We start from the raw sequence: 15905 nt of genomic DNA on the forward strand, positions 1-15905 counted from the left end.
GATCCATTCGTCATTTTCTTTTTTTCTTTTTTAAGTGGGTGTAGCTATGTGATATCTCAAAAAGTGGGCCCTAGTATCGCGACTCTTTGAGATGGGCCGAGCCTTCGACCAGGCGATACTCATCCGAGACGTCTCAGATCCAAATTATTAAAAGAATATGCTGAAGTGACCTCAAGTTGGAATCTCATATTGCACTTCATGACGTGAAAATGTATAGGAATTATAGATGATTTCATTGACATATGAGTGAAAAAAGCATCTATGATTCCTATCCACTTTCACATCATGAAGTGCGATATGAGGTTCCATGTTAAGGTCACTCCAGCACAACTCCATTTGAAAACCAACTCAGCAGCCTTTCCACCACTTCTCCTAACAAGACCCAACATTTCAATAACTAGGTTTCAAACCAAAAATAACGGCAACTGGGTCTCCTTCGCGCCATATTACAGAGCATAACAAACGTTGTTAAATGTATCACCACCACCAACAACTCTTCTCCAAAACTCATAGATCTCTTCTTCTTCGCATCCTGAGAATCCCACCCATTTCACATTTTCACTCATCCAACAAAACCCTAATTTCTTATTCAAAGTTGGGTTTCGTCTTGAAGGAAGTTGAAGAGCTCCAATCACTAAAACCCACACAAGACAAAGGTGAAGAAATTGGGAATCAAATTGGGTTCTTGCCGACACCACCACGGGTCGAGCCCAAGGTCCAGATTTCACATCCATGGCCGGAATGGGTTGATCTAATGGAACACCTCTTGAAGAAGGGTTACATCGAAGGAGTTGGTGGACAACCTTTTGATCGTATCGAAATGGGTATGAAGGATTCGAACCGAATCCGAACGGCGTGCCTCAATTTTGCCCGTGATAGGTTTGATTTCATAAGGTATGGGGTGGTGTACTTTTTGAACGATATGTGTTTGTTAATTGGATTTTATTTTTCTGTTTCAGTTTTTGATATGTGTACGACTGAATTGGTGTTGAATTGTGGGTTTGTGTGTGAAGATTGGTTTGGATTTTGGTCTGAAAAACAGAACAGGTTTGTCTTGGAGTTCCTGAATTGGAATTAGCAACTCCATGTTTAGAATTAAGTAAGAAAATTGAAATTTTTTGTTTTGATAAATTTTTCTAAATTAATTTAACTATTTGGTTTGTCAAAATGTGTATTAAACGTAATATTGAGAGGGAATTATGGACTTTCATTGACATATTTAGATTCATTAGTTTGGTAGATGGTATATGTGCAAAATCATTGATATGGCCATAGTATTGGCAATCTTGCTGTAATCACACCAACTGGACGCTAAGATCATTGAAGATTTTGTGTTGAAGAATTTGTGGCTTTCGTCAAACATGGGCCTGCTGCTATGATCACACCAAGATCATGGATTTTGTCAAGCATAGGCTGATGTTATGATCATGCAAGAGTTTGTCAAGCAAGAGGACAAATCCCACAATGTTTTTAGAACCAAGAATTTTAATATCAGAAAGGCCATTTGATGTTGGATCTTGTTTCTTGGAATGGGGATGCCATTTCTTGGGATTCCTATCTTAGGAAAATTTTAAAGTACTTGATGCAGTTATGATCAATCCCATTATAGCTAGTTAATCAGTTGGAACTGTTTTACTTCTTCAATTAGTTAGTTACAACTTACAAGGGCATTATTTACTTTTCATATCTTTTGTTTTGCCTATAAATAGGTTACTGTAATCAGTTGTAACTTGTAAGGCAGTTTTTACAGTTTGAATGAATTGAAATTGAGTATATTTTTTTTCTTTCTCCTAAGTTCTGAAATTTTCTAAAATTTCAACCAAATCTGAAAGAGAATTACGGACTTTCGTAGACCTATTTAGACTCATTAGTTTGGTGGTGTGTAAAAAATCATTGGATCTTGCTGTAACCACACCAATTGGACACCAAGATCATTGAAGAATTTGAGGCTTTTGTCAAACATGGCTGCTGCTGTGATCACGCCAAGATCATGGATTTTGTCAAACATGGGCTACTACTGGAGTACAAAGATTAAGTGATTTTAGAAGAAGAAATAGAAAAACTTGAAAATAATTAAGGGCCTAGACTATGATTTAATTTGTGTGATCTTGAAAGCTATGTTTTGATATTCCAATAAAGGTTCAAAGTACACGAGAGAAATTGGATTGTGTTGGTTAACTCATTTGCTTGGCTTTATGTTCTTTCCACCAAAAAGGAGCTATCATGCAATGCTTTCTTGAACCTTGAGGGATTCAAGCCTATGTGGTATATGGGTTTTAGGAGGGACTTTAATGATTGGGAAATTCAGGATCTGACAGACTTGACGGCTCCTCTTGATCAGGCCAATTAGACATTCACGAACGATGACAAAAGAGAATGGACTCGCACTAAAAGCAATGTCTTCACTGTTAAATCTTTTGCTTTGGGTTTGCACACTCCTACTGTCTCTTTCGAGCATTTTCCTACCAAACTCATTTGGGGTTCAAAAGTTCCTTCCAAGGTGCCTTTTTTTTTTTTTTGCTTGGCTAGCCGTGCTTCACGAGTTACTCACTCTTGATATTTTAATTCACAAGGGTTTTGTAGCTCCAAACTATTGCTTCTTTTGAAAATGGAATAGTGAATCAATGGACCACATTTTAATTCATTGCAAATTATCTTTTTTGGTTTGGTCAAATTTCTTCGGTCTTTTCAACATCCCTTGGGTCATTCCGAGTTCGCTTCTCTCTCTTTTTCAGTGTTGGGATATCTCTCTACTCGAGGGGAAAAAGAAAATTCTATGGGGTCTCTCTTTGCTACTAGTTGGGGTTTATGGCTAAGAGAGAAACAGGAGGATCTTCAAAGGCTTGGAAACCACCTTTCAAGTGCCTATTCTAAATATCTTAGGTCTTTATTCTTTTGTTTTTAGATGAGACACGTTGTGTGATAGTTAAGTCTTGTTTGTTGTTGGTTGGTCATCTTGTCCACCTTTGTACTTTTCTTTGTACCATTTCTTCTCATAATAAATTTATACATATAAAAAAAACTAATTTGCTTGAAAAGATTTTGAAGACTAAGAGCATGCATGAAGAATGGAAACGTAATATGGTAGTATAAGATTGAGGACAATGCACAAAATTGCACTGAATACTAATGGACTAAAGATTAAGCCAAAAAAAATAATATTAGAAAAAATAATTACATGATGCCATGGAAATTAATTGTTGAGGCTTATTTCAGACTAGGGGTGTACATTCGGGTACCCAGAACCAAACCCGACCTGATGGGTTGGGTATACATGGAACCGGAATCGAACCTACCCATTTCCGGTATGGGTCGGGTACGGGTACGTAACAAAAAGGTATACCCAAACCTGATATTTCAGGTACAGGTTTGGGCATATATTAAATTTAAAATATTATAATTTATATAAACAGATCAGTTTACTTTAAAGTTAAACTTTAAATTCAAATTTATTTAAATATGTTAGTTTCTAAAATAAAGTTCAAATTTATAAAAAAAATAGAGTGCATTAACCTAAATAATGATAGATAGAAACAAATCTCAAAAGGTATTTGTATTAATCTTAGTTATATAATCAATGTACATTAATGATTAATGACATTATAAATTCTGAAATTGGATAAATAATTTACATATAAGAATTGATATTTAACTAATTCAGAGTATGTTAGGCTTTAAGCCTTAGGGTGAGGAATTGCATCACTATAGTATGAGTACATCTCACCTATCTATCATTTGCACAACTCAACCTAAAAATAAAAATATTTCTAATCTAATCATATTTTTATTTGTCCTAATTCATTAGCAAGTCGTTCCACTTCTCTTGATCTCCACCTTCTCTGGAATTAGGCGACTTCTATATGTTGAAAGAACTCTTCTACCTGCACTAAATGGTGATTCAGAAGCAATTGTTATTATACTTCATAATTGGCCCACCCACAGTTCAAGCCATAGCACAAATATTCCAAATGGGAATAAGATACCAGTTTAGCTAACTAAAGTTTTACAAGCCTAAGAGTACAAAGATTTGAAGGTTAAATAAGCCAAAAATCAAGAAAATTGGAAGAAAAGAAGCGATTGCCAGAAGAAAAGAAGGCCCAAAATTCAAGAAACTCAACTTAGCCAAATAACAATTTTTGGTTGCTATATATAGCGACTAGGGCAAATAACGATTTTGGATCGCTATACTGTTTATAGCGATCAGAAACCTGGTTCGGTTTGATTGAAATTGAATCGGGTTGTTGCTTCGGGTTTGTGGTTGTTTTTGTAAATTTCCTCCCTCCATGATTCTTTAAGTAGAGGGAAGGGATCCTCATTTCAAAGGGAGGAAGGTTTTTCTCAGTTTTAGAGATTTTTTTCATTTTTTTTGGAAAGTCTTCTAAGGAAATTGTCTGAGGAGACTCGAAGAGAGAGCTTCAAGGAGATCTGTAAATCTACTTTCCAGAGTTTTAGAGAAATTTGGAGAGAAAAAGAGTTCAAATCTTGGAATTTTTCAGATCTTGAGAGAGTTCCTCCAAATTATTGGAAAAATATTGTACGATTGGAGTATCCTATTCAGAGGAAGCAATAAAAAGAAGAAATTTGTTCGGATCTGAGAAACTCGTCCACGCTAAAGGAACTAAGATCAAATTTGTGATAGATCCACTAAGTTTTTTTTTTAGATTTTAATTTATTTGTTCATCAAAAATGAATTTCTTAGTTGCCAATTCTTGTATTTCATGGTTCATTTTGACCTCTAACCACAAACTTGATTTCTCAACTTCAGTAAATTTCTTAATTAGATCTTAAGCTTCGATTTAGATATGGTCGAGATGTTATTTAGGTTGCAAGATTGAGCTTAGAGCTCTAGAAAAGTTATAAAATCCATAATAGAACCCATCACCTCACTACATTGCGGGATTGGACCCCAGGTCCTTCTCCTTGTAGTGGGGACAAGATTACCAAGGACTCATTTACTATACCCCAACTCATATCCACCAACACAACCACAACTTATCTATCACGTTCATCATTTTTCATTCATAATATCTCATGCCATCGGATGGGGGGAATAATTGTCAACACTAGAATAGTTAGTAGATCACGTGCCATCACAGATAACTTGTGATATTGAACAGAGTATCCCTTCCACCAATCTAATACATTGTAGGCTTTCTCATCATAAACCTCCAATGGGTCAAATTCTAAATAACGTTGTAACTTAGACATTGAGCCACCATAGAATTAGAAGTCCTATAGATAATAATCGACGTAAAGTTGATAATTTAACAACAGAAGAAAAAGCTCCAACACTATTAGTAGAACCACTAACTACACCCGAGCTACGTTCATAATAATTAAAAAGTTCTTCACATTTAAGTTTAATTTCTTTTAAGTGGTTTTCATTGTCTTGACCATAAGTCAATGTCAAAATTACTTTATATCGATGATCTATGAATGATCCAAATGCTAAAGAATTAGGAACTTCTTTCCAATACTTTTCAAATTTTAATCTCATATAATTAACAATAGTATTACCCAAATTATCTTCTATAAGTCCCTCTATACTAGTTATTTGTAAACAAAAATCATTAGATGTAACATAATTAACCCCTGAAAAAAAATTGGTAGTTTCAGTAAAAAGTTGCAAATATTTTGGGCATTTAGCCAATCTAAATTGTGTGAGATTTGCGTCAATTATATAATTATTTATTGGCATTTTATATTCTAGTATTTGTGCTCACACATAATAAGTTGCATTCCAACAATGAGGTGCATCTAATGATAATCTAACGATTTTTAAATTACAATATACATAACATTCATCAAAACTATGTTGTTTGGCTGTTGATAATCTCAACATTCTAATAAATTCTCTAAATCCCTCAATAACTTATCAACAATTTAATATATGTGTGGTACAATGTACGTGAAATAAAATTTTCAAAATTTCATTATTATCAAATAGATTTTGTGAGGCAAACTATTGTAGCAAGATTATTTGATGCATTATCTAAGGTCATAGTAAATATTTTTTTCATGTATTGGATATTCTATAAGACTATTTTGTATGGCCTCGGCAATAATTATTTCTCTATAATGTGATTTTAGTTGAGAAAAATTAATTATTCTTTTATGTAATTTTCAATCATGACTTATATGAGGTGTTGTAATACACATGTATTGAATTCCTTAAATAGATGTCCATGAATCAGAGGTGAGGCAAATCTTACTTGTTACATTATGTAATATTTGTTTTATTTGTTCTTTTTTATTGAAACATATTTATTACATCTCTTTTAAGGGTATTTCTAGAAAAACTCTCAAAACCAGGAAAAAATGCATCATGAACAAATTCTTTAAAACTATCTTTCTCAACAATTAGAAATAGTATTTCTTCTAGTATAAATTTTTTTACAATAGCGCATCGCACGTTTTCTTGACTATATGACCATGTGTGATGCAGGGCGAAGAACAATCTTCCAATTGGTTTGTTGATTCTCAAAAGAAAAGCATAAAAAACTTGTTGATTCACATAGAATACTTAGCAATTGGAAATAAAGAGAAAAACACTCTAAAAATCATAAATTTTATTAATCAAAGATGTTCCCCGATATTGGAATTACAATACTATTTATTTAAAAAAGTCTTATTTCTAGAAGAACATGAAAATAGACAAAAATAGAAAAATTACAAAAAATAGTAAAAATGACCTAGGGATGGAAATAGATACTACTTAACCTTGGAAATAAGAGAGAATCAACGGTGCACGGTTCTTACTTCTATGACTAAAGTAATTAATAAAATGAAACTTTCTTAAAATAGTAAAAATGTCTGCAAAGTAGGTTAAACGAATGAATCAGGCTTAAAAATAGAAAGTCCATGACTTGCTATGGATCTTGAAGATTTCGACATTTCCATTCAAGAATATGGCTCTTCAAATTATTCTAAATCCGTCGCTGGTCCGGATCCGTAGCCCCACTTAGGCTTGTTGCACTACATCATTCTCCCCGGATTGAAAGGAATTTGTCCTCGAGATCAAGGCATCGTTGTTTGAAGCATATGGTCCAACTGCTTTTATGATCAACTTGTTGGACTCAACAATTGGAAAACAATTCGAAGGCCATCTGGGCAGTAATTCTTTGAGATGTAAATCGATGAACTCATCTAAAGGATTTTGACCATTGTTGGGACATAATCAAAATCTATCTCCTCTCGGTCTTTCTCGAACCAAAAGAACATGGAAAGATTTGGATGAATTTGAGCTCCTATTTGTAATTTTGAAAAGATTTTATTTGACATAACGTTCCTTAAACTTCTATTGTCGATCACCATATCACAAATTAATTTTCTGCCTATTGTGCACGTTGTGAAAGACATTGTTGCAAAGCCAACCATCATTAGGTTTTTACTTGGATGTAAAGAAGCACTTCGTGGCGTTAGATCCTCCACATATTCATAAGCAACTTCCTCTTCCTCAACTTCATCATTGTACTCATCATGGATATGATTAGAGTGAAAAAAAAAACCATCCGCATTACACAAGTTACTATATATGAAGTCTGTTTTGATCGTAAAGAGCGATTCAACAAACTTATCCAATTTATATACATCTTCTTGTATAGCATCTTGTTGAACCGATCGTTTTCTCGGAGGCATCTCAACGAGAATAACAAGCTATGCGATCGACGTAAGCTCTGATACCAACTAGTGGAGGGCGAAGAACAATTTTCCATTTAGTTAATTGATTCTCAAAAGAATACTAAACAATTGAGTATAAAAAAAATTGTTGATTCACACAAATTACCAAGCAATTGGAAATAAAGATAAAACTCTCTAAAAATCATAAATTTTATTAATCAAAGATGTTCCCCCATATTAGAGTTACAATAATATTTATATAGAAAAGTCTTATTTCTTGAAGAACATGAAAACAGCCAAAATAGAAAAATTACTAAAAATAGTAAAAATAACCTAGGGATAGAAATAAATACTACTTGACCTTAGATATAAGAGAGAATCAACAGTACACAATTCTTCTATAACTAAAGTTATTAACAAAATGAAATTTTCCTAAAATAGCAAAAATCTCTAAAAAGTAGATTAAACGAATGAATCAGGCCTAAAAATAGAAAGTCCATAGCTTGCTTTGGATCTTGAAGATCTCAATGTTTCCATTCAAGAATAGGTCTCTGCAAATTATTCTGAATTCGTCACTTGTCTAGATCCGTGGCCCCACTTGGGCTTGTTGCACTACATCAACGTGCTTACCTCACCCGTGTCATGGTCGATCTACTTAACATTGTTTGACTAATATCCGGTTGAAACTTTCTTGTACAAGAATTTTTAATTATTTTAGCAAAGAGCTAGTTCCCGTTTATGCACTAGAATAAGCTAATAATTTCTAACAATAATTATATTTGACTTTTTGAATGACATTTTCATCTTCTTTAGTGTGTTGAATAATTTTGAAATGTTGCCGAAATCGAATCTTTATCTTTTATTTTTTGGGTTTTGTTGTTGATTTGATGATTCGGGCACATTGCTAGTTTTATCATCACCCCCTGTGCCCGTAGTGTCAACAGGTGTTTCATAATCATTCATGGTGGGGGGGTTAGAAGCATTATCAAAATAAGTTGTTTAATCATCAAAATGATTATCCATTATAAATTACTAATTTTATTAAATAAACGTGAAAACTAAAAAAATCAAGCTAATAATAAAATAGAGATGGGAAATATATACATGTATAAATTAGAATTTAAAACAATTAAACCTGAGATTTTTCCTTTAATCAAAGCTATAAAGAAATTTGGAGATTCACGTGGAAAAATCGGAGATTTGTTGTCGATCATCCTTCTTTGCTTTGAATTTTGATAGACTTGGAAGTTGGATTCCCTTGCTAAGCTTGGTAGAATGATTTTCTTTTTTCTTTTTTGAAATTATTCTAGAGAGAATAAGAGTTGAGACTTTTTTTTATATATTTCTTGCTATAAAAATTGAGACGGGAACACGAATTCTTGGGATCTGGGATTTAGGAGGAATTTCAATGATTGGGAATTGACGGAGGTCACATCTCTTCTAGATCTCCTTAATTCGATTCAATTCAGAGAGAACGAGCAGGACAGAAGAGAATGGTTCAAGGCTAAGGATAAGAAATTTTCTATTAAGTCTTTCTATGATTGTTTGCTTCCGTTGCATGGGGTATCTTTTTCTCCATCTATCATTTGGTCAACTCTTGTTCCTTCTAAGGTGTCTTTCTTTTTATGGCTTGCTTCTTTGGGTAGAATCTTAACTTTGGATAATTTGATCTATCGGGGGTGGATTACCCCAAACTTCTGCCATCTTTGTTTGAGGGATGGGGAGTCAACCAACCACATTCTTATTCATTGTTCTTTCGCCCGTATTATTTGGATGTTCTTCTTATCTCGTTTCCAGGTGGATTGGGTTCTTCCATTTTCTATCTTTGGGCTTTTAGAGGGTTGGAGTTTCAATATCTTCTCTGCTAGAAAGAGGCATCTTTGGACTATCCTTCCATTCGCCATTGCTTGGGGTCTTTGGAAAGAGCGTAACAACAGGGTGTTCCATAGCAAGGAAAGCTTGCCTCATACGGTGATTTTAGAGACTCTGGGATTTCTTTTCTTCTGGTCAAAGATGAGTAAAGATTTTGAGGGATTGAGCTTCCAAGATTTTATTTTTAATTGGGATATGGTTTGTGAACCATAGCCTCCCGTTGGGCGTTGGGCGTGTTTTTATTTTTTTTTTTTTATTTTTCTTGTTTTTTTGGTTTTGTTGTTTGGGGGCTATCTCAGCCTCCTCTTATCCTTTTTCTTTCATTAATAAAATTTATATTTATCAAAAAAAAAAAATTGAGAATGATTGGTGATTTGGTGTCAAATGTGAATATTTAAGAGATTAAGAGAGAATGTAGTGAGAGAGAAAGTGATTTTATGTGAGAAGGAAAGGGATTTGAAGGGAAGTATTTATAAAAGAATGAAATACATTATTTTTAAAATATATAAATATATTTAAATTAAAAATATAAGACCTTTTTTTATTGTTCAACGGTCTTGTGACCGTTGGGGGGGGGGGGGGGGGGGTTAAAAATCTTTTTCTTTTTTTTTTTTTAATTTTATGTACGATTTCAGGCAACGGGTACAGGTAACAGGTAAAATTCGGGCCGGTTCTAGGTTCTCAAAATTGTACCAGAACATAACCAAGCTGGGTTTTGTCTAGTTTGAGTTTTCGGGTTCAAGACGGTTGCAGGCACGTTTTTTGGGCGCGTAATGGGTATTTTGTACACCCCTATTTTAGACAATAAAGAAATTTTAAAAAAGGGGGAAAATTCCTTATGGCATTTGTTGACTTAGAAAACACAAATGAGAGTCCAAAGAGAGTTAATTTGGTAGATATTAAATAAAGAGAGCCTAGTGAGTACATGGATTTTATTAAGGACATGTACACTGGATATTAAATAAAGAGAGCCTACTTGGGAAACTGTGCTTCGGCACTACTTGGAGGTAATGGGTCAAAAAAGTGGTTTCCATATTAGAATTCCCTTTCAGTTACTTCTAAAGCACTAGGTGTCTTAAACAAGAGGATCCTCTCTCTTCCTTCCTTTTTCTATCATGCTTGTGTAGGAGCTAGAACGAATGGTGTCTTGGACACTGTAGAAAGGGATATTGGAAGGTTCCATCACTGATCCAGAAGCCTGAATATCTCCCATGTGCAGTTCATCAATAATATTTCACTTTTTATGGGCCCATCATCGTTGAAGTGAGTTTCATGAGAAGATTGCTAGTTTTCTTTGAGGCAGCATCGGGTTTTGAGCATCAACTTGTCAAAGAGCAAAGTGTTTATTTTTTTTTTGTAGGGGGGGGGGGGGGGGGGGGGGGTGAATAATGTTGAGGAGCATGTCGCATCTCTATTTTCTGGTACTAGGAGCTTTCCTATAACCTATCTAGGTCTTCTATTGGGAGTTAATTATGCTCTAATGATATTTAAGATACTGGCAGTGAGAGATTTGAAGTTTGTGTCCTGGAAATCTAGAATTTTTTTTTTTTTTTTTTTTGGAAAGGGGGGACAGGTGTTAATTAAAAGCATGTCATATAGCATTTTTGTGCAACATATGTCCACTTTTTTCCATCCCAAAATGCATTGCAAAGAATACGGAAAGATTGTTAAAATTTTCTTTTGAAATAGGGAGGACACTCTAGTCCTAACTATCACTTGGTTGAGTGGAAGATTATCAGTACATCAAAGAAAGGGGAAGGTATCAGAAAGCTTCAAAGTCTTGAATATGGCTCTCTTGGGCAAATGACATAAGAGGTTGGGGGAAGTTATGAGTTTGTGGATGAGAGTTATCTGAGTACGGGAGTAGAAATCTTGGTTGGGATATTGTGGAGGTATGGTATTCTTATGTATGCAGTTTTCCCCAATGTTCAACATGAATTTTCAAGAGGTTTAAGTTTCAAAATGAGAAAAGGAGATAAAGTTTGATATGGGGAGGATAGATTGTGTGGGTGCTTTATTAAAGTCCCATGTCACGGATTTCTTCTTTCTTGAGTTGAAAATTCCATTCGACCTAGGATCCTGTTTCTTGGAATGGGAATGATATTTCTTGGAATTTTGGTCTTGGAAAAAATTTAAAGTATTGGAGATTGATATTATTGCTAACCTTTTGTCTCCTCCCAAGTTCATATTTTTGGGGGGAGGGGGGTTACGGTGTGCATGCGTGCGTGTGTGTGAGTGTTTTGGGATAATTATAATTATATACTTACCACAAATATATATATATATATATATATATATATTTGTCAATCGTTGTTCTATGTGTAACGCATAAGTTGAATGTACCAATCATCACCTACTTCATGGTGATTTAGCTAGAAAAGTTTTGGGGTTTCTTCTTTGTCAGTTCAGGTTTTGTTAGAGATATTAGCAGGGTGTGTTAGATATCTTTAGCATAGACCTACCAGGGCATTCTCACTTAGAGGTGATAATGCAATTTTGAGGAAATAATACAATTTATGTACTGTGATTTTATCTTTTTGGTAAAATGATATTGCCCGGGCTTAAGTTATGTACCCATCACGACATTCAATGAAATAAAAACATGATAAAAATAAGAACTCTAACACTCCCCCTCAAGAGGGAACATACAAATCAGACATGCCCAGGTTGGTACAAAAATTAAGAAAAGAACTCCGAGACAAAGGTTTTGTGAACATATCTCCCAACTGATTTTCTGACCTGATGTAAGGAGTAGATATCTTCTCTATTTTTCCGTTTTCTTTTTTTTGTTTTTTTCTTTTCTTGGTGGGGAGGGGGGAATATGTAAAATCAATATCAAGGTATTTGTTTTGATGATAATAATTTGACCTACATTCAACTGGTGATAAGTTTCATTATGTTTTACATTTGTTCAGTAACTTCAGTATTTGTTGTTCACCAAATGTCTTTGCTGTCAGATACCTGTCTAGGAAAGACATCAAGGTGGTTGTGGGATCTGGATGCCCAAGCATAGACAGGAAGGTTGTTAACTCTGCAAAGCGCCTAAGGTCACATGTTGGCATCGATGAAGGAAATGTATGTGATAACTCTTCTACACAGATATCTAACACTATGTTCCTATCATTATTTTAGAGAGCTTCTATTGCTATTCCATCTTTTACTAATGCCACCCCCAAGATGTAAGGGCGGATTTACACGGGGCAATTGCCCCCACAAAGCCCCACAAGAAATTTAAAAATCTTAAGGAGTTATTCATAATTTTAAAAAAATTATAAATTCCTAAGAGTTTGTGCCACAAAATTTTCTAAAATTTAGAAGGATTTTTTAATCATTTAAATTTTTTAAAAGAGAGATTCACCGGGCAGACCTATCTTTTGCAATTTTAATACAAAAACGCCCTTACTTCATCAAGTTTGTTACTGAACAAATCTTACTTTATGAAGTAGGCTAGTGTGACTAACTTAGTAAGATTTAAGGGTCGTTGGGCCTATATGGATTATCAAATTTTCAATCCAACGCCACAGCCTTCTAGATTTCATGGAAAAAAACTTAGATTCAAAAGAACTGTAAGAAAAAAAAATTCCTTTTTGCGCTTGATTGAAGGTGTTGAAAATGGATGGCTTCCAAACTCAGAAATTTAATACGTACAATTCAAGAGTGAAAATTAACTTTTTTGTTTTGAATTTTTGTTCTTTTCAAATATTTTAGAAGTTTGTCCTTTATGACCATGTGGCATTAGATCATGTTTTTAGATGTGCAAATTGTTGTGGTTAGGAACCACCCCAAGGTATGTTAAGTAACAAACTAACCGCATCAATTTGAATTTTATGACGTGGATCCCCACTCCAAGGTTTGGTTACCACAAACTTGTGACCAAAATATGAGAACTTGTCGCAAACAATTGTGAAAACTTATGTGTATAGATTAGTGATTGCCTTATTTGTAGAAACAATGTTAACATTTTGTATAAATGCTACGAGTTAATACTTTTTGAAAATGTAAATTATTGCAGATACATATAGTAAAAGTTAGATTTTTTTAGATTTTATAAAATTAAATTTAATATTATTAATGAATTCGTAGTTGCTCCCACGTAGACAAAATCCTGGCTCCTCCCCTGCCGAGATGTGTGCTAATTCCTTGGTGATTTACATATGAATGGGGCGGCATTAGCAAAACTTGGTGTGGCAATAGAATCTCTCTATTTTTTTTTTATGTAGCTCAATTTTCTGCTCAAAAGGGTCCCCATTGACAGGCATAGTTTTAATAATTGTCCATGACAGAGATGACATGACTTTGTCATCTTGATATCGTTCACAAACAAGACGAGACGCCTGATATATGAGACCTTAATCATCTTGGTATCGTTCATGAACGAGACAAGACAATAAACCGAGATTGAAAACCATGTTGATAGGTCGAGACATTAGGAGCTATTTGTATCTAATACTACCAAGCATCTTAGTAGGTTTGCAGCTCTTGCAGTTTGAGGGGAAGCTGTGAAAGGGCATACGTGAAAGCCCGTGATGATGAAGACGGGAGGACCGTAGATGTCATGCGCATCTTATTAACATATGGACTTGACCCCATTACTGGTTCAGTAGAAAACAAGCCGTGCCTTAACAGAAAGGTTAAAGAATCTGTTAGATTACTTCTGACTAAAATGGTCGAATTCAGCAATAATGAACTCAACTCTGATAATCTGAAGGCAATCCCCTCTAAAAGGAATTTGTCCACGCCTGATCGCTCAATTCGGCATCAGAAAGGCCAAATTGATGTTCCAATGAAGCAAGGCGACTGGGTTTGTCCCAAGTAATCCAATTAGCATAACTTTGTTGCCTTGAAACATTACGACTCTTCATGTTATGGATATCTAGTACTTGAATTTTATTTTTTTTCTTTTTGTAGGTGCAACTTCGTAAATTTTGCCAAAAATATAAAGTGCTTGCGCTGTAATGGGTGGTTTGAAGAAAGGCTAAAGAAACTTGGGGAGGATCAGGATCATCTTCCATTGAAAAAAGGAGATTGGTTATGTGACAAGTAAGTTCTTTTCATATCTTTCAAAACTGTCACTTATAGTTCTCTCTCAAAGACGGAAAAAAAAAAAAAAGACCTAACTTCAAATTTTCGTTTCAGATGCAATTTTTTGAACTTTGCCAAGAATACAAGATGTTTGCAATGTAAAGAGAAGCCTCCAAAGCGACAACTCAATGGAGGGGAGTGGGAATGTGAATCGTGAGTTCTCTGCTTTGAGTTTCCTTGCTCTCTAAATTTAATGATTCAGGATCTAGAAGTGTCCTGTTCCTATAGAATAGGCATGGTGTCTATGTGGCCTCTTTTGGTAGGAGTTTAAGATACGTTGGACTCCTAATAATGTCGTTTTCTATTTGGCACGCAGCCCAATGTGTTTAATCTCCAACCAAAAACTGCCATGTAGACACCGTTTCTTGCTATAGGGATGGGACATCGTTCTAGATCGCGACTCATTTAATATTGCTTCTAAACCGTCTTTATCTTTTTCTGAATTTTTTTTTTTTTTTTTTTTTTGAAAGGAAAAAAATATATATATATATTCAGTATATCTTATGTGTCTTGGCTACATTTCTTAGGTGCAATTACATCAATTTCAAAAGAAACATGGTATGCTTGAAATGCAATTGGAAACGTCCGAAAGCATCAAATTATGTAAATACGTCTCCTCCACCCCATCATGAAGATGGGAACTTTCGTCAACCTTATGGAATGACATTTGTCCGAGATGATGATGAAGCCAATGATCGGTCTTCATTTAGACAAGAGAGACAACGTCAAAAGGAATATGATGATGGCTTGAGCCCACAGAACAGGCTCGAAGAGTTTCAAGATTTTCCTATTGTAGGAGGTAAGAGTTCTCTGTCTTGGAACTTACAAGTGAGGGACATGTGGAAGGAAGAGATGTCAAAGAGGAGCAGAAGTGTGTCAAGGGAGCAGAAAAATCATCGTGATTCGGTTCCCTGGCTTCCAAAGAAATTGGAGTTTCTTGAGTCTACCGATGACGATGAGATGGCTGAGTGGTTTGGACATAGGAATAAGATTGAAACCGAGAATGGTAAAGCTGTACCTAAGTCATGTAGAGAATGATTGTAAGCAATATTCGATTTTGACAAAGAAAATCATAAATCTTTATTTTTTGGGGGTATCCAATTTCTGAAAAGTGTTTTAAATTTAAGAATTTCCATTGTTCTGGTTTAACATCCAACCGATAGCTCGGACAATTAGTATGCAGACAATTAGTATGCATCCACCCAAGTAAGAACTCATGGGTTCGATCTCATAACAGCCAGGAGGTTTCCTCAGCAAAGTTGAAATTGCCTTCTTCCCAAGGGTGGGTTAGCCCAATCGGCTCAGTGGTACTCACCCGAGTAGCGTGTAGT

The 15905-nt window shown here is 34.8% G+C and overlaps 1 protein-coding gene across 1 annotated transcript; it reads left to right on the top strand.

Annotated features, from left to right (window-relative positions):
• The first annotated feature begins 354 nt into the window (after window positions 1-354).
• Window positions 355-15738, top strand: LOC147393994 (uncharacterized). Its single transcript, XM_086453529.1, has 6 exons — window positions 355-894; window positions 12450-12567; window positions 13961-14304; window positions 14401-14532; window positions 14629-14727; window positions 15102-15738. The coding sequence occupies exons 1-6, from the start codon at window positions 473-475 to the stop codon at window positions 15610-15612; spliced, it is 1626 nt and encodes a 541-aa protein (XP_086309655.1). The 5' UTR covers window positions 355-472; the 3' UTR covers window positions 15613-15738.
• Window positions 15739-15905: the final 167 nt, after the last annotated feature.

Source organism: Akebia trifoliata, chromosome 9 (assembly GCF_017979445.1).
Source record: "Akebia trifoliata isolate Shusen 1 chromosome 9, ASM1797944v1, whole genome shotgun sequence".
NCBI classification, from domain to species: Eukaryota; Viridiplantae; Streptophyta; class Magnoliopsida; order Ranunculales; family Lardizabalaceae; genus Akebia; species Akebia trifoliata.